Genomic DNA, 20403 nt, shown 5'->3' on the forward strand with positions numbered 1-20403 from the left:
AAAAAATGCAAAAATAAATACGGATATTAAAAATATAATTGACAAATTAGATTAAAAAATATATATATAAATGGAAATAAAATCAACAGCAAAAACATATTTAAAAAATAAACCCTTGTTTTGAATTTTAGGGAGACATTACAGTATTTTTTTTATGGAGGACAAAAAAAATGCAAAAATAAATACGGATATTAAAAATATAATTGACAAATTAGATTAAAAAAAATATATATAAATGGAAATAAAATCAACAGCAAAAACATATTTAAAAAATAAACCCTTGTTTTGAATTTTAGGGAGACATTACAGTATTTTTTTTATGGAGGACAAAAAAAATGCAAAAATAAATACGGATATTAAAAATATAATTGACAAATTAGATTAAAAAAATATATATATAAATGGAAATAAAATCAACAGCAAAAACATATTTTAAAAAAGTAAAAATAAATACAAAAATAAAAATGGTCCTCCATATTTTTTCCCGACATATTTAAAACAAAAATAGAAGCTCTTGAAAAAAAATGTGTCATTTTAATTGTTTACAGCGGAGTGTCGGGCTCGGAGCCCCTCCCTCGCAGCCCCCTTCTCCCTCTTGCCGATTGGCTAAAAGCTCACGTCAATCACAGCCGTGTGGGCGGGACTTGGTCGACTCCCTCCCGCTCCACACTGCGAGCGGGGCAAGGCAGCAAGCAGTACATCTTCAGTTTACCGGAGGACGGCAGTCGTCGGTCGGCGAAGGCTCACTGTCTCCACAACTGAACCTCGCCGCTGTGCCTCAGCTCCTGTAAACAAAGCAACATAACCACCGCCACAAAAAAAAAGCCGCGCAGTTTTGGGGGTCGTTTTCTAAAACCTCGCTCGACTTCAAGGACTCGGTTAAAAAGTGTACCTGGAAACGGAGCGGGTCCGGTTGAGGGGAGCTACGAGGCGGACAAACTACCGAGCGAGCACCAGGTGCGAGACAACCAGAAGACAGGATGAATCTCAACAGTCGTGCCATCTTCACCCTCTACGCTGTTTATGGGATTCTTCTTAAAGGTAAGCTTTTGTTTTCGAGTTCTGGGCGGCGTGTGTTTTGCGCGCACCTTGCATGCTAACAGGGGCGAGACGAAGAAGGGTCAAGCGCTTTTCTGTATGCGTGTACATGTGTGTGTGTGTGTGTGTGTAAGTGAGGAGGGGGCACCCTGGGGGTCTTCTCACTATAGTGGCCAGGAATGAGTAAGGTGTTTCTCAAATATACCACAAGGGCGCCTCTTCTTCTTCTTCTTCTTCTTCTTCTTCTTCCTCCGCATCTCCCGCCAGTGGCAATAAAAACATGAACGCGTGCCTAGGAAGAGGAACAAGGGAGGCGGACACACCTCAACGTGATCCATGCAGCCCCCCCACCCCACCCCACCCCCAACTTCCACCCACCCCATCCCTCAATGGGTGTTTGTGGACATGCAGCTTTCTGATGAGTCACTGCTGCGATGCAGCTGATGCATTTTTGATCAACGGATGTATGTTTTTGTTTGTTTAGAGGTGCCTTTTATGTGGGTGGGGGTGGGGGGGGGGTGGAGTTGCAGGAACAGGTGCACCACCCCTCATTTCGCCATATTGTGTTCTGTGTGAACTGAATACTTGGAGGTATAGTGAGGTTGGAGGTCAAGGTCACATGGTTTAAAACGCCTACAGCGGGGGTGCATGCATGCATACTGATGTTTTAAATGAGAAGCCCCGCACGTGATGTGGTTTTTTTATTTTTTATTTTTTTATTTTTTTTGGTGCTTGCTGCTCTTTTTGTGCATGATGCACACAAGACATCAAGCCCAGCACACCAAACACATAACATATCAACTCCAACAATCCAGAGTCTTATACCCCAAACCAGATGGCTGTTGTAGTGCCAAGACTGACCTGTGAGAGGCAGCACAATGCTGCAGGTCAGCTAGACTGCCAGTTAATACAAAGAAGAAGAAATGGGGAAAAAATTGTTAGCTTAACTGGTAACTACAACTAGCTGGGTCTCGCGTTCTGTCCGATGACAGTGTGAGCTTCAGGTCACATCCTTATTAGCTATTTCTGACCTTGGTGTTCTTTTGCTATTTTAAATATTTCATAGTCGAGGTGCAGCGATTAATCAAATATAGGAGTAATCAATTGTGATTTTCGAGAATTGATTATTCTTATAGCGAACTGGTTTCATTTTAAATTGTCCAAATCCTTGGAATTTCAGCCTCTGGGTTTTGGCAACAACCTCACGATACAATGCGTATCGCGATTCAGGGGTCACGATGTGATATGTATCGCGATACACGTGCATCCCTACAAGGCTTTAAAGCAATACGTATCCAAATATTTGACATTACATACATTTTTATGAAAACTGTCATACGTGTATCTAAATGATTTTGTCATTATGATGGATGGCAATTTTTTTTTGTTCTTCTAATGTTTGTGGCACTTCCGGTTTACCAACCAACGGGAAACTTTATGAATGAATGCGTAATATTAATATTGATTCTGACGGCTCCGTATCGATATGTATATTGTAAAGAGGCCCACAATGAATGATATTTTTCTTTTCACTATTAAATATTTTTAGATTTTTTTGTAGTCCCCAATGAAAACACGCTGATTACCTTTTGTGTTGTTGCTTTTACTTTGGTAAACAATGAGATACATTTGAATCATTTTCTAACTTATTATGGACCAAATCGGTAACAGAATCATAATTATATTTTTTATTCAATTTCGAATAATGTCCTGTTTTTGAATAAAGGGATGCAAATTAAAACATGTTTTATAAAAAAACACACAAAAAAAACCAGATTCAGATGTGGCCTGTGTCCGTTTTCTAAGCAGAACGGAGAGGGGGGAAAAAATACACTTTTAACACACCCCACAACACAGAAGAAGTACTCAAGATAATCTTTTAAAGGCATCAGAGAATTGGGCCAAACTCGGTTCGGTTTATCGGTATGTTTGTACCCCACTTTAGAAGAAATGCTGCTGAATAATTGTTAGCTTTTGTTTGATTGTTGCATCATATTTGATGATACTTACGGACCTGGTGGACTGACATGCTCCTTGATAGGACAAATGTCCTCCATTTCTGTTTTATAGCTTTTGCTGTAGAACAGAACCTTGTGGAGTTTTCACCTGTGGGGGTGGGGACAGGGATGACGATGGTCCATCTTAAGTTTGCCATATTTTGTCGCCGGTTGCTAAGCGACTGAACTGGAAGTGTCCTGGTACCTTTTCCCAGTTGTTTGGATTTGAAGTAGGAGTTTTTTTTTTTTTTTTGCAATCTGTATTTGTCACCTTAACAAAGAAAAAGCCCTGGCTTGTGATTAAGGGCTATATAAATAAACTTGACTTGACGGGCTTTTACTGAGGAGGCGGCGGAGACGATGAGCAGCAGCAAGAAAAAGGGAGTTCAGGCTCCTCCGTGAGCTGCAGCTATTTGGAGACCGCTTCGAGGTGTACTTCAGGCTTATTCAAGTTTTTTTTCCCCTCACTAGAACATACAACAGCGCCAAATGCTCTTGCTGTTTTTATTTTGAAATCACCACCACAATCTCGCCCATTCGGATGTGGTGTCAGATGTTGCGACCGCTTAGCGTCTGATTTCAGTCTGGGTGGCATTGTCGTGGACGACCACAGTACGACTTGCTGCCTATGAACTAATTTGCTCCCAAATACGTATACAAAAAACGTTCTATTTTAAATATTGCTATGGTCACAAAAAGCGTATTTATACATTTATGTTTTTTTTTTATGCTAGCGCTTTGATGCAGCCTCTCAACTGCAGAGAACAGGTGAAGCGATGGTAGTAATTACAAAAAAACAGCAGGTGGCAGCAGAGTATAAGAGATCCATCAGCGCAATGTTGCAAAAAAGGCTTTCCCCCCCACTGTTATAAACAGATTTGTGAATCATGATGAAACTTAGCTATATCCTATTCTATATTTTTTTTCCCCTGACTCAAATCTTTCTTTTGGAAGGTTCCATGGTTTTATAGCAATAGAACACAATATTCTGTGGGCCTTGCAAAATCAGTCAAAATTTAATTAATTTTAATCCAGTAAAACAGCCGGGAGCGAAGGGGGTTGCTTCAGTCAAAATGGCTGCCAGTGATTGAGTTAAAGGCACTGACACCACTTTATTTTCTGTATAGTTAATGTTTTGTGTTTAGATGTCTTAAAAGTGTGTGGGAGGGGTAAACACCCCCAATTGTAGGCTTTCTCCATATTATGGATTGTGACAGCAGCTTTCCATATTTTACATATCGGTTGTAAAATATCAGAATGATTGCAATTATGATGGCAGGTCTGAGGGCCTTCAGACAGTTTTTTTGACCACAGTGGCCAGTGAGAAAGCAATAGATTTAAAAACACAAGCGTGACGGTGATGCCAAAATATTGCATATTTCTTATATTCCAGTATCGATGTGCAGATATCCAATACTGGTACTGTCACTGTATGATGAGAACCAATTTGTTGACTTTGTGGCTGGTGATGCTATTTTAAGACTACGGTATTTGGATTTGGTTTGCCCACGTATTCCCTTCATCATATTCGATCTTCTTCCTATACTTCATGACGCGATGTATCATGATACTGCAAAATGTGTTGACAATAGGGTCTGATAAATTAATTTGTGATTCCCTCACCATTATGGCAAATACCTCTCCACTGTTGTAGTCTGTTAAATAAATGAAATCTGATGATTATTTATTCATGAGCTGGTTTCCGTAGGAGGTTAAGGCCTTGCTCACTTTGTGATCGTTAAACATGGAAGTGGGACCTTTTTCCCCATCAGGTGTATTTTTAATATTTGTAAATTCAAAGTGCCATACTAAGTACACCAGAATAACAGTTGTACTTGTTTAAAAAAAAAAAAAAAAAGTAATTTTATAGTAGGCCAGCTCTTAATGCTATTGTGGACCATTTATGGCCTACAAGCCATAGGTTGACCAACCCTTTTGTTAAGTATGTATTGCACGCCCGAGGTGTTTCCTATTTGATTCTATATTAATCTTTAAGATCCCCAAAGGGCAGCACACATTATGTTCAGTAGACTGTGTGTGTGTGTGTGTTTACATCTAATCCTGCGAAATGTGTGCTGTGTTTGCATAGCATTAGCTTCGGGAAGACCGAAGCAATTGAGAGCAGAGTGCACGTCGGTCTTTTTTTCATATGATGCCGGCGCACGCACACACGCACACGCTCGCACGACTGCGTCACACGGTCTCGGCAACCGTGAAGAGGATAATGCTAGGCTGCTTGATTTCAACAGTCATTTCCCAGCGCAAGGCCTATTATTGTATAGGTCGCACGCAGCAGGCAGGTCAGCCTCCTCCTGAATGGAGTCGATATCACTGAAGTCACATACGAGCTCGCCGCCGCCGCCGCATACGGCAGCTGGCGTGGAGATTTCCACAGATTACATCTGTGCAGGTGGAAATGCAAATGTGTATTTATAAAAAAAAATTGTGTGTGTGTGGGGGGGGGGGGGGTGTGTGGGGATTGTTGCTGTCGTTGGCGCTTTCGTCCGGCATGTGCCCACGAGCCGGAGAAAAGCGCCTGTTATGCAAATGCGCCTCTTACGCAAGAGCCCGGGGCTGTGAGCGGCTGGCGTAGCAGAGGGCAACGGCGGAAGACGAGCTGATGTCAGAACAATATGGGGAGCGGAGCTGTGTGGAGGAGGAATGTGCAATCTCCCGACGGTGCGAGTGCAACGACCGCACTCTGCGCGTTGTTTTGGATTCGTAGTTTATCTCGTATGCTCGCCAATCCGTCTGTTTCGAACCCTGATCTCGTTATTTGGCGTCGGAGCCCCCGCCGAGGCATGTTTATCCCCTCAGCGAGTCTTAAGCTGCTGAAGGCTGACCCTCCATCCCTCTGCGCCTTCGTCCATTCCTCCCTCGCTCTCGTCCGCCGGTCCTGGCGCTGGCGCTTTGCAGCGGCAGCGTGGGAAAGCTTCTGATAACAAGCGGCCTTGTGTGTGTGTGTGTGTGTGTGTTTGTGTGTTTGCAGAGCCACTGATTACATGGCAGAAACAACTCTCTCTCTCTCTTCCCCTCCCACTTGTGCATCCGTTATCACGGCCGTGCTGTGACAGGTACAGCATATAAGGTGCTCTGTACCTTGTGTTGATGCCATAAAGCCTCAAAGCTTGGAATCGTCGGCGGAGCAGCGCCGGACCGCTGCGGCGGCGGCGGCGGCGCGCGCACGCATGCACAGAGCCCCACTGTGGATTCACTGCTGCTCTGCCAAAGGATTTCCCCCCCTGATCAAAGCCCGTCTTTTTGTTAGTCCAGGTGTTAAAAAAGTTGAAACAGAGAGGAGGAAGTGGCTGCAAGGGATTGTGGTAGGATTCAGAAGCTACAAGCTCTTCCTGGCACAGCAGAAATGCTACCAGGGCAGAAGTGCTGTGCAATTTCACACCTGTGGTCGATTCTCTCTCTCTCCTCAGTTGACGAGTTTATCTTTGCTTAGGTTTCCTTTCACACGGCTGGAACCAACAAGGGCCAACAGCCTCAATGTGAACATTGAGTCTTTGTTAAAGGCGGTGTCACCGGGTTGACGTTGGCATGATACTGAGGTGAGGGCACACCTCAATTGACACGTCCTGATTTAGGATATTTATTTACAGTGAACTCCCATATATCACAGTTCTGAGAGATTACTATTAGGGGCGCACCGATCGATCGATCGATCGATTCATCGTCCCCGATTTCCTTAATTTCGTGGGATCGGTGATCGGCCGATCCATTAAAAATAAACTGATCTCCCTCCTTAAAGGTCTGAAAAAGTCAGTCGTGCTCCTTTGCTGAGATGACTAATAGGTTTTTTATTTTTATTTAAGAAAACTACTTTATGTGCAGTTAAAACAACACGTTTGTATTATTTCACAGATATTTTCCAATAAAAAAAGATTGCGACACTGAAAGCGTATGCTGCTTGTTATGAAAAAAATCGGGATCGGCAAAAATCACAATCGGCAGGTCAGACTGTTTAAAAGATCGGTGATCGGCCGGGAAATTGTGATCCGCGCACCCCCTTAATTACTGCAGCTACCGACATTCTGTGGCGTCCACTGTATTTGGGTTCGCCAACTGATTGCCCTGTCAGCCGCCATAGTGAAAGGTTAGACTGAGTAGGTATGTATATAGTGGATGGGCAAATGTAGTTTACACTAGAGTTAGACTGATACGTTTTTTCAGGGTTGATACCGATGCCGATTATTAGTAGTCAAGGAGGCCAATAACCGATATTTTCAATTTGATTTACTTCCTGTGTCAGCGAATGACGAATAGTAATTACTGGATGTCAGTCAGCCGGTGCCCCATCCATCCATCCATCCATCCATCCATCCATCCATCCATCCATCCATCCATCCATCCATCCATCCATCCATCCATCTCTGTACTTATCCTCTTCAAGGCTAGTGCAATCTACATGAAAGTTAGCCATGAGTGTGCCTCTAAGCTACCAACGACACGGCAACTTCAATTTAGTTCAGTGCCGCGTATTTTCTTAAGTGGTATCCAGAACACAAGTCAATACTTGGGCAATTTCTCAAAATAGTAAGTTCAGAAAATGGAAACATGGGAAGGCTCTGTTTTCCGTTATGCTTCTTCAGTTATGATCCCCGAGTTTGTTCACTGAACTCCGATACCGAGGGCTTCAGCGCTTCTTGGCAAGTATTCCCTGCAAATACAAGACTCTGGAGTAATTGGTGGTATGATGGCAATGACGCTCCGTCATGGCTGGTTATGGTAATCACAGTACAATAGAAGCATGCTCGTCATCAAACATCCAATTAGGTTGTCGGGCTTACATTCAAACAGCATGCTGCATTTTTCAGCAAATCATTTAAGTCTGATTAATTGTATATTACTAAAGCACAGTGACGAGATTGCTTATGCTGTGTACTAATGCCTCCCTGGCTGCGAATGCATGTTATTCGTGATTGAAATTCACCAGGAAAAAACATCTTTGTCTGGAATATATTGTGGCTTATTTCCTTTCCAAATTGGCAGTGCAGCTCTGCCTCATATTCTTCAGTTAAAGTGTGTGAGAGAAGACGGTAATGAAGCAGTGAGTTTTCAGCCCCAATAGGGAGCAAGCTTTGTTTATTTTATTGTAAACAATCCTGTTCTTCTTATATAAACCAACACGCTAATTGGATGGGATTCATCTTAACTTTAATGTACAAGTGACTTTTGTTACCATTGTCACATTTTGCTGGTATTCTAAAAATGAACTAATAAGAAATCATACATAAGGTTAAGCACTATATTATGCTCAAACTAGCGACTGATACATGGCTGCCTGCCTGGGAATCTTGTTAAGTGGGGACTCCAAAATAGTCAACAAGCCACGGACAAATACAAAATAGGGGACCGACGAAACTGAAAGCCAGCCTTCAGTGTTTTTGGGATTGAAGATTTTTAAGATTTCTGTCCATTTTTTGGTGTTGATTGAATATTGACTAGTTTGAATTCTATTGAATTAGAACATGGCTTCAGATATGCGATTGCAGCATTGCCCTTCTCAAGATAGGAGTTCAGAACCGTTAGAGTGAGGTTTGCCCCCTTGCTGATAAATCATACGGACACAAAGTCGTTTTGTGTCTCTTGACGTGTGAACATGTCTGGGTGTAAACACGCATGTGATGTCTCTATTAGCGTCAAATTGGAGGGGATTAGCATGTGGCTAATCTCACACTCCAGTCTTCTGCTTAGAGAAATAAAGATTAAGGAAGATTGAAAAGGGAAGTAAGTCGTCGAGCTCCTATGAGGATTTTTGTATGTTCTTCCTCCCCAAACTCGCTTGCAAAGGAGCAAACGAATGAAGTGGGCTAATGTAGCGTGCAGTTGAACCCAACGTGCTCTCCAGGTTCATGTATCGCGCTCCTTCTTAACAAGCCTTATCCTTGATAATGTTCTTTTCATGTTATGTGCCCTTTCATCTGACAGCTCCTTTTCATACAAATCCCCGCGGGCCACAGTCGAGAGACTCGCTCGCACCAAGTCACAGTAATCATTTTCTCGAGCCCGGATAAAGATACGGTCACAACGTGGCCCTGCCTCCCTCCCTTTTGCTCTGCCGCCCCGTCGCCAATATTGTTTGGGGACTCCGCGTCGGCGCCTGACAGAAATGAATTCGGCCCGTATTGCTGCGCAGGCAGCCGGCGCCTTGATGTTATGTGTGCGCCACAACGCGCCGATAAATGCAGCTGCACACTTTGCAGGTTGTAGACACGGCGGCGAGAGGGACGCAGGACAAATCCTCTTTTGTTTGGAATTACATTCGCTCGGATGTAATGGACTGTAGGGTGCTACTGTTTTGTCCACATCTTCTCAGTCATCCTGAGGTGGCGAGGAGAGTGCGCTCATCGCAAATTCATGGATGCTGAACGTTAGAGAAAATGGAAAAGAAGCAGGCTTTTCTCTCCGACTAAAACTCCGAGGCCTATAAATATGTGCACGGCACAAATTTTCCCCCTCTCCTCCTCTCTAGTGCTTCATTGTCTAAATTGTTGAAGGGAGCATCCATTCAGTGTCTAAACAGGAAATGAAGCCAAATCCGCACATAATCCCAAGGTTCCCACCACCTCCCCAACCTCACGGCGCCAATATTCATCTTTACTAATCGCGGCTGTAATTCAACAAACTAATTCCTAAAATGAGAAGCATCCATCTTTACGCTGACGCTGATTTCCCCCTCGTGGCGGCGAGGCAATGGATATCCAGTCATGTATATTATTTTACTTTAAATTTGCTTCTAAATGAATGTACAGTAGCTGTGTTGGTGATGTATGCAAATGTCATTGCATATGCATATGTTAGCCCTCGCTAAATGTTGTGGCCCTCGTAATATATTACAAAATAGGGATTTAGAGCTTAATTGCCCAACAAGTTCCGACACATTATTAAAATGGAGTTATGGCATGATACTAATTGAAAAGTGGGATTCATGGCACAATCTGCGCTTGTTTTAGCCTGGAAGTAGCAAAAGCTAATTGAAATATAATTCCCCTAAGACACATGTTCATGTTAATTGACTTTCTGTGTGTGTGCGTGTGTGTTTCCGTGTCTGTGTGTAGTTGAGTGGGTGTGGTGTTTTTTTTTTTGTTTTTTTTTGTTGTAGCCTGAAGTAAGTTGCTAGTCGCTTGTCTAATCAACAGCTGGAGCTCCCTGCTATTCCCTTCCCCCTCTCCACCCATTTTTTAATTCAACCTTCGAAAGCTATTAGGCTCTGTTTTGCATGTGGCACATTTCTGTGCACACGTTAATGTAATGAAATGATCCCGTTATAATGTGTTCAAATCAGATTCAGCCTATCCCTCCCGGCTCCGCTCTTGGTCCTCCATTTTTTCAATGGCTCAGCCTAAACGGTGGGAAAGTGCCCAACATTGGAGTTTCGGACTAGTTTACTATGAGTTAGGGACTCTTTGTCTACTACTTAGAATTACAGACTGCAATTAAGGGATTTAATTTTGTGAGACACGGGTGTGATATTTCATCAAAGTGAAAAGGTTTTCCACCAATCACCACCCACTATTGCTGTTCTCCAGTATTCACTTGACATGGGAGGATATTTGATGGGCTACTAGTCGAAGTATGCAAAATAATGTACTACTTGAACCCTGTCCCTGTTTTGTTCAAAGCTGATGAATGGACTGTTGATTCATTTTGTCTTGAAGCAATTGATGCAATAATGGAGTGCGCTACTTGGCCGCAACCTGCGGAGGAGCTATACATTCAGTCTCAATTAGTTTACAGTCTAAAGGAGATTAACATGACATCAGTTATAGGAAGTAGATTTTTATCCACGCGGACCTCCCTCCGCTGGGCAGCTTTACTTTTCTCAACACAGAGCTGGCATCGAAGCAAGCATTTACAGCACTCGGAGAGAATAAGACAGCCAAGTGCACTTCAAGATGACATCTTCCACAAGCGCGTCCTCCTTCATAATGTGAGAAGACCACATCCGCTTACATGCTGAACTGATGCCATGTTCACCAAGTCAGTGTTCAGTTAGTTTGGTACTTTGGTCTGGACCAAAGTACCAACATACGCCCACACACTTGTGAATGGAGGCAGGCCACAGGGAGACAGCGGTTCTGACTTGGACTGTTATAAATTGGTGATTTCCTTGTTTTTTTTTGCCTTTTTATTTTATTTTAACTATGCTCCATATCTTTGGTCTGGGCAGAGTTCACACTTGAGCTGATATGTTACACAGCAAAACGCGCCAGAGTTCAATGGTAAGTTGACTGAGATCACCTCGCCGAGATTTTTCGGCAGAGTACGGATGATGGCGTTGCAACACACCATCACAGCAATCATACCAGAGTTTGCTGTAACCACAAACCAAACACGACGCGTGAACACAAACAAGTCAACAACCTGACCCCGTTTAAATGCTAGCTACCCGCTACCTCTTTACTCATGTGCGTTGCTCAGGAACGAACCTCTGCTTTCTCAGCACTTTGTCTCTTTGTGTTTGAACGAGTTGATTTTGTCCGCTACAAAAAGTGATTACTATGTTTACATCTGACTATTCAGGATGGAAATCGAAACGGTGAGGTTAAAGTGTAGTGTGCCAAACATGTAGAGCGTGGAGTCAAGTGAGAACATTTAAAAACCAAAACAAATGAACTGAGACTCTTTAGTTCTGGCGAGCAATCGCCTCCATAATGTGCCTTGGAGCATCCACGTTATACTCTGTGTCCAAATGTCATCCCTTCTGCACCATCTGTCTTTTTTTGACACATTGCAAATCCATTATAAGGATCCTCAACATGATTCCTCCTAATTTGAAGTAGTGCACTCCCCCGGTGCTTACTGCCCGTGTTGGATCCCGTGGCTTGTTTTGTATTTGGCAGTCACGTCTCCCGAATACGTTTTGTGCAAAATGAATCGTCCGTAGTAAAAAGTAAAAAGGCAGGCCAAGCCTCAATTTCATTTTAGGACTTGCCATGCTTTCGAATAGGTTAAGGATGATGATATATCTTGCTTCTTTAAATTTGTGTAAACCCACCGTCAATTGTTCGCATATTAGCATGCTGCTTGAACACAGCAAGACACACAAACTACTGAGTCTCACCAGGGTTCGGCTCAGTAGTTTTATAGCTAACTCATCCCCACTTCTAATCAAAATGACTCTCCAACCCGAAACCTCCTGCTGAGGAAACAAATAAGCTATTATGGGTTTAAATGGTCTCCAATTACAACTAATTTCGATGCTTATCTTAAAGATATTTGCTTTTCTCTCCTGCTTTGCTTCAGTTGAGTAGCACAAGAATTGTGATATGGATCATAACCAGACAGACTTGTTAAGAGACAACATATGCATTCTTATTACAGAGCAGAAGGCTTTCTGTTTTTCGTCAACTCTCATCTTTAGGACGAAGAAGCACAGTTTCTTCTTTATCTTCATCATTACCGTCTATCTCGCAATGTACTCAATTACTCAAGCCATCACTCCAATAGCCTCTAGTCTAAACAAATGTGTATGGAGACCAAAGTGAGTGATGCATTTGTAACTTGAGTCCAATCCCGTACTGGTTGGTAACAATCCAGAAAGTTTTATGTCGATCAATTTTTGGGGTTTACGTAACAGAGTTAGCCGATTTATTCCCCCCCCCCCCCAGCCCTAGTATGCTGTAGTACATTCTCATTCTTTCGGGGGATATAATGACAAAAGTTAGCATGTCGGATTTCTTTAGATTCAGATTTATAATGTGGGCCCTTTTATGTTAAAAGGTGAACCATGTTCATTCAAGAATATTTCATTTACGAGTACAATTAAACAATTCGGAGCATTCCATTTACAGTATTTAGATAGATTTAATCTTCTCTTTTGACACCTGCATTTCCCATTGGGCACAAGCTACAAGCTACGTTTTGTAACAGGAGCTTAGACCATTAAAAGCAAACGTTTTGCAGTGGCGTCATTTGTACAGACAGACAGACAGATATGCTGCCTAGTGACAGCTACTCCCGCTAGCCTGCTATACAGTACACATATCCATGCAGTTCAAATGGACCAGCTAATGCTAATCTGTGCTAATCCCCTGAGAAGCACCCATGGAGCAAAATTATCACACCACTCTGTCGTTGGGATGGATCAAGAAGTAGGGGAAAGGGAACATTGCGAATGACAACATATTCAAAGCAAATTCAATCGCAGCAGCTTGTTTGTACAAATCCTCACACCAGTGGTCACTTTTTAATGCCAGCTCTTAACACATGTTACGCAGCGATAGACCTAAAACAGTTGCACTCGCCTTGTAATTATTAGCATGCTCTGTGGGACTAAGCAATGGTCCTAAATCCTTGTTTTAAGCGTACAGGTCATCTTAATCCTGACCTTTATTTAAAGTGTAACCATACATTTGGACTCCAGTAGGTTCTCATTTTATCTTGCCTTAGTCTAGACAATTTTTAAGAAGGCAACCCAAGGAGAAAACCTTCACACCACCTAATCCTTTCAACACCTTTAACCTCAAAAGGATTATGATTGTTTGCCTGAAGATTCTCTACTTGCGTAGCCCTGACAGATTTAATTTGTATTTATCGGCCTTTTGGTAAACCATGAATTCATTTAGCATCCTCAGAGAGAGCATGGAAATACTCATTGTAGATATTTTCTGCATATGATTCCTTCAATACAGAGTATGAAGTATAAAGTATAAAGTGCCCCGTGGCTTATTGCACATGGCAGCAAGTAATAAATTGAAGATGTATGACAAAAGTCGGAAAAATGTACTGTCAGCAGGATTCACATCCTGCACATCCATACAGATTCCGCTCTAGAGATATCTAATGAGCTTTCACACAAACTGCCTTTGGTCCTTACGTCCAATATTGAGTAATATTATTGTAACAGTTTCTCAATCATACTTTTCTGAATCACCGATGCAGCTTGCAATAGATATTACAGCTAACTGTGTTTTGCACATTTTTTTTCAAAATATAGTGGAACCCCCATGATAATGTATGAAAGGAATACAGCAAAAGTGTTTGTTTTTTAAATTGTATGGGGTGGCATGGTTCAGTGGTAGAGCGGTCGGCTCCCATCCGTGAGGTTTTGGGTTCGATCCCTCACCCCTGGTGACCTTGTCGAAGTGTCCTTGAGCAAGACATGGAACCCCGATTTGCTCCCAGTGGACCTGGTCGCGCCCTGCATGGCAGCAGCCAGCAACCGGTGTGTGAATGTGTGCATGAATGGGTGAATGTGAGGCGTTGTAAAGCGCTTTGGGCACCATATGGTGTGGTTAAAGCGCTATATAAAAAGCCGTCCATTTATTTATATATAAATGAGCGGTCCCTCGCAGATATTCACCGATTGCGGGCGATCTTGAAATGCATCCCACGCGACAAAACAAGGATTCACTCTCTGTCCAGTTTTGCTGATGGCTACTTGTTATGGAAAGAAGCGAACACGCCTCAGATGAATAACAACAGGCAAAAGTCGAAGGCAGCGTGATGCATCCGAGACGCTGATGGGCTGTCTCGAGATGTCTCGTAAGTCTAAGTTGTTTCCCGCGGCTTGTCTGGGATGCTTTCAAGACATCGACCTGGCCGCAGCCCAGCCCAGCCCGAGCTTCCCTGTGATGAGATGTGATGAGACGGCGATGGGGCTAACGGCAAATATCGCATGCTGGAGTGTCATCAAGGTGTGGAGGGATGAGAGATGTGGTGGTTTTGTTTGGGGTAACAGGGAGGCATCTGGGGACAAAGGGGCTTTAAAGGAGTTCACATCTGCTCCTTTCACCACAAAATATGAATTTGGAAGTGAGGCAAGTGACCCCACAGTGTTTGAAAGGAAAATAGTGAGTTAAAAACGGCTCAGAGGGGAAAACAAGGAGCCTAAAAACAACAGTAGCCAAGCATGAAATATTGAGTAAATGAGCCTTGACATTGCTTCAACACAATCTCTAAAATATGAATAATGCATCCAAAGCAGTTGGGATAATTTATTATGCATGGAGATATGATCATAGATAAAGAGCAACGCTGAAGAATTGACACCTGAGTATTTTATTTGAGAAGTGGTTGGAAAACAAACATCAGTGTGTCATTTTGTTGTTGCTTTTATATCCCCAGCTGCATCTCCCAACACGAAGACTGGTTTTCATTAGGTCTTCCTTTTTCACTTATTCTCGGCATGTTTGTCTCTCTCCATCTTTCTGTGACACTCCGGTGCCTCTGTCCTCCCTCTCTGTGTTTCATTTCTGCCTTACCCCCCCTGACACCTCGCCCCGGGGCTTTCATCTTGGCGGGGCGCTCTCTCTATGAGAATCCTCCAATTGGCAGACAAGCGCCCTTGTCAGACTCCATTCATTGCACTTGCATAGATATGAAAAGCGTTTGAACGAGCACCGCCGAGTCTTGCGGCGCGGCAGAAAGTGCACGCCGTTGCAAACGCTGCAAAAGCAGATCTCGCAGACTCATTTAAAAAGGCACTAAAGTTCGGAAGCCCCTCTTGTTGACATTCTTGCAGGCAAGATGCTCCCAACAGTTTAGAAATGGCCATTTATTCATCATGGGAATGGCTTGGACAAATTGAAACGACAAATGTCCAAAGGAAAGAAAAAATGCTGTTTGTTGAACTTTGTGTTTCGCAATCTTATGATGAATAAAAAGTTGCATGCTTGCTGCGATCTCAGAAGCTGCTTGTCTCGCTGTATAATTTCACAGTGAGATACATCACTTGGTAATCGGTTTGTGCGTGTGCACGCTCTCTGGTTTTAATCAATCACACGGTGCAGATGTCGCACATGTTTTAAAATACTTGGGAGGCTCATGCATATGCCTTTCTGTTGACGTGTCTGTGCGCGCACCGATAATTGCAACCCCATGAAGCCTTTAACGCCAAGATTAATTATTGATGAAGCATTTGCCCCCATTCTAGCCTCTTCAGCCACTTAGAAGCATTCAGAGTTAGTTTCAGAAGAATATACATTAGTGAGCCAGAACATCTCTTCCGGGCTGTAAATATCTAATTTCGTTGTTGCTCTTTCTGATCCAAATATGAATAAAGTGAGGGGGGGGGGGAGTAGCTTGATCTTCCCCTGCCAGTTAGGGCAGAGAAACTAAGTGGCTTAAAAAAGAGCCCATGTCATGGTGAGTGAGTGTTCGACATCCAATGTACAATGATCTGAGCCCCTAGGATACAGACTCTGAAAATATATAAAGTGCCTGCTTTATAGACCATGACACATAATTTCCTCTCTACACGACGGCGCACACGGCGTTTCCATCAGAATGCACCCATGCCGTTCTGATGGAACTCACCAGCGATATTCTCTGCATCTTGTACACTGGCTGTAACCCGTCCTGTGGCTTTATTTTTTTGCTAAAGGTTATATCATCCAAATGACTCATCTGTCAGCCAATGTTAATATTATACAGCATGTAGCAAGTATATGCGGCGGACAGTAAAGATCCTGGAGGTTAACAGTTTTTCGACAACTGCCAGAATATTTTCAAGTTTGAGTTGGGGCTGATTATTGATCATTCTGTTTGTTAAGGAAATTATTCTTTATTCATCACAAATTGAAAACGGCTGAGGCAAAAGCAGGAGTGTCAGCTAGTTTGCAGTGTAAAGAAGACCATGTGATTAGAATTACTCTACTCTTAAAGAAAAAAAAAGAAAAAAGAAAAAAAAGAAGAAAAAAAAGAATTACTCTACTCGATAAACAACTTTGGCATTGAAACAGGATTTGAGAAGAATCAGAATAATCATTATTCTTTTAACAGTCTATCAAGGAAATTTACCTCAATGTACTGGGATTATCACAAAAGATTTTGAGCAGGATTTTCTTTTTTTCTTCAAATAATTTGTTATTCACAAATACAGTACTGTATGCTTTAAAAACAAAATTTGGGCTTGTCATCTTGTTAAGACTAAGCTGTCTTCAAAATTGAATGTAAACAGGAAGAGGGCACAAGTGTAGCATTTTTCCCATACCAACTGTATCTCGTGTGAATGGAATGGGGTTCCCAAGTCTGGCAAGTTAGCACATCAATAAGGCTGCACACTGAAAATTGTTAAACAAGTTGGGAGCTATTTTGTTTTCAAATTTGCTTGTAAATTTCAGTGAGTAAATTTAGTTTTCAGCCTCAAGATTTACAATCTTTACAGTTAACTGTTATTTAAAATGTTGTCTTTTCAATCATTGAGGTTTAGTGAGATTTCATTTGATAAAACGTCTAAAAACATTAGACTCACCACATTGAAAACCAATATCTAAAAATAATAGAAAAAAATGAATGCTGAATGCTTAAACCCTTCATCTTAAAAAAAATGCACATTTGCACACACTACAGGAAGACTGTGAGATGTAAAACGGCCAATCTCTTGCCTGCTTTGCTCATTTGAATTCTAAAATTCTTGGCTTTAGGATTCGCTAGGGTTTAGTTTAGTTTTTTTTTATCTCGGCTGCGTTAATTAACCGCAAAATGTGCTACCAAGTACCCCAAAAAGTAAAATATTCAAGCTGTCACTCTCGTCCTACTCCTGCTGCCACGATGCCTTTTAAATATGGCGCCGCGACACTCGGCGTGCCATTGTGTGCTTAATTGTGCTCCGTTCCGCAGGTCACAGAGACACGTTTTAACATAACGGCTTCATAAACCTTTACAACAGACAGTGATGCTGATTTCGGCGCCTGCCGAACAGCTGCAGGTAGGCTCGTAATCCTGACTTTGCCTCGCTGCTCCTCGCTCATCATCCGAAAGGGGAAAACGTGACTTGTTTACGGTGTTCCATCAGTCAGATCATTCAGAGGGCTAATTGGGGCTAGCGCTCCCATTAGCTGTCTGCCCGCATCTGCTTTGTCGGGAGCCAGACTGATCAATGCTCAGCCTGACTTACTGTAGACACTCAGACGGATGTACTTTCAAGAAGTATCTGCTTTATCGCGCGTGGTTTTATTTCAACACTTGAACCCTTTCTGCACACAACTTTTTGTATGACAACGGAAATGAATAATAATGCAGTTTTCTTTCTGTGATTTGAAACGGTTGATAAACAGTTTGTGAACCCCCCCCCCCCTGGATTCACTTGGCATTGCGCTCTTCTTTTGTTGACCCGAGTGGTTTGATATATTAGCCAAATGAGTAAAATAGTGGACAGAATCTACTGCCAAACTCTCCTTTTGTTGATAAGTAAATATGCAATCGACCAAGCTGCAGCACACCAGCAAGTAGGAAAATGTGCTCCTAAGGGTGCAAATTATCCTTCGTCATGCTGGGAAATGAAGACATTGGTAATCGGTTGCATCTGTTTACTGCCTTATAGTTAAGTCACCGTTCAACCTGATTGTTTTACTTCGCAATTGGTGCCAAACAAGGTTGGGATCGTTTTTGCCTGTGGCGACTTTGTTGGTTTGGTGGGTACAAGAGCTCGAATATTGTGTTTGCAGCTGCCCAAACAAAATGCAGCAGCTGGGAAAATTGACAGGTTTGGGTGCTTTCACCATAGCACGCGCTTTAATGCAGACGTCCATCCATTATTCCAAGCACTTTGCCTCTTTTGTAAGGTTCTTTTGGACAATTGTGAACCTAAGGTATGAACCCGTCAGCTGATTTTGATCAGATGTGACTTATCTTCTCAAATTAATCGGCAAACTCTTTTAATAATTCAGTACTTGTTTATAGCCATTGTTTATGTTAAAATTAACTCAATCCCCTGATTTCATCCTCTCGACGGTAATTAGTCACTGATTTTTGTTGATTGTATTTTGTGTTTTAATAAAAATTAAGACATTTGCAAACATCTTTTGAAAACAATGACGGAACCAGTAACTGAGCCAGTTTTGAAAATATATCAAAGACAAGACGTATATAATAGAATAACTTCAATAGATCTGGAAGCACCCTGACACCGAGACGAATGGGAAACTCTGAGAGTCAAGCCGCTCTCCCTTCACGGTTTTGTAGCGTAAGAAGGAATCTGGCTCTTCCCACAGTCTTGGCAAACTCCGTCTTCCCAAATCCTTCTCCCACTAACTCTGTTGTCCTGCCAACGGTGAGTAAAAGCGCACAAGTGCATTATGGGCCGGTCATGCATGAGTAACAAGAGGCCCCTCTGAACTGCTGCGTGTGTTTTTACCCTCTACTTTTCGCCTGCTTAGAAACGTAGTGATTATGCAGCGGTCCAAAGTGGCCCTAAGTGGCCCTTCGCACCGCAATTATCACGCACGCCAACATGAGGGTGTACATGCGAAAACGCACACTTGAGCGTTCATTAGACGCGAGGATCTGAGCGTCACGAATACTCCCGCCCCCCCTCCCGCCGCAGCTTCTCCCTCACCTTCCGCACTTCTGCATTTCCACAAATAACCCATCTGTAGCAGTCAGGCTTTAACCGTAAAACACATTTTTACGTGGGAACATGTTGTGCTACGTTTCTGCCGCTGTGGGCAAGCCAAGACAAACCTGCCGGCGTTGGTGTAAACCAAAGTGTGACAATATTCCGCATGCCAGTGAGATATGATTTTGCGCCGTACCTGGCAGCTGTGTGGATGCAGCGTTGTGAGGATTATGGTGATGCAGTTAGAACAATCTGTGTTGATCTCGCAAAGCGGCAGACGCAAAGCCTTTGGTCCAGTGTGCCTTAGCAAAGCTTTGAAAACCTGCACACTGTTTGCTTTTTTTAATGCGTCGTCACTATCAATTTGATCTATATACATGTTCTTACAGTGGGCCACGAATGACCTTGTAAAGGTTACAAGATTTTCAAACTAATATCGGCTTTGCGCTATTCCTAAGAAAAGTGTTTATTTGTATTTCTGCTGTCAAAAATAAAAGCATTAACTCTGGAGATTAATTTTAATTCTTTAAAGCGTTAACAAAAATGAACTCTGTTAACTCTAGAGACTGATATGGGTTTTTTTCAGGGCCGATACCAACTATTACTAATCAAAGAGACCGATAACCGATATTTGGAGCCGATGTTCAATTTCAGTGAAACGGAAAAAAATATTGGCGTATTTTTTGTTGTAATGATTTAAAGCATATATTTACTGAACATTTTTTCAGATTTGCTAAATGTCTTCTTCTTTTTTTTTTTTTTTTTATCTTAGACAATCGTCAAATGTGTTTTAAAATTCTAACAAAAACTTCAGAGAGCGTCCAAGAGTCATAAGTCATCCATCCATCCATCTATCCATTTTCTGTACCGCTTGTCCTCACAAGGGTCGCGGGGGTTGCTGGAGCCTATCCCAGCTGGCTTCGGGCAGTAGGCGGGGTTACACCCCGAACTGGTTGCCAGCCAATCGCAGGGCACACAGAGACGAACAACCATACTCACAATCACACCTATGGACAATTTGGAGTGTCCAATTCACCTGCCATGCATGTTTTTGGAATGTGGGAGGAAACCGGAGTA

At 42.6% G+C, this 20403-nt stretch overlaps 1 protein-coding gene across 3 annotated transcripts in view; it reads left to right on the forward strand.

The window, feature by feature from the left end:
• The first annotated feature begins 676 nt into the window (after positions 1–676).
• cadm2a (cell adhesion molecule 2a) overlaps positions 677–20403 on the forward strand; it is a 165163-nt gene continuing 145436 nt past the window's right edge. For all 3 annotated transcript variants that reach the window (XM_086098058.1, XM_086098060.1, XM_086098059.1), the window contains exon 1: positions 677–1041. In XM_086098058.1, the coding sequence (XP_085954184.1) occupies positions 981–1041 (61 nt within the window). In that variant the 5' untranslated portion in view covers positions 677–980. The remainder of the gene's footprint in view (positions 1042–20403) is intronic.

This window comes from Leptonotus elevatus, chromosome 16 (assembly GCF_054856555.1).
Source record: "Leptonotus elevatus isolate MCC_2025b chromosome 16, RoL_Lele_1.0, whole genome shotgun sequence".
NCBI classification, from domain to species: domain Eukaryota; kingdom Metazoa; phylum Chordata; class Actinopteri; order Syngnathiformes; family Syngnathidae; genus Leptonotus; species Leptonotus elevatus.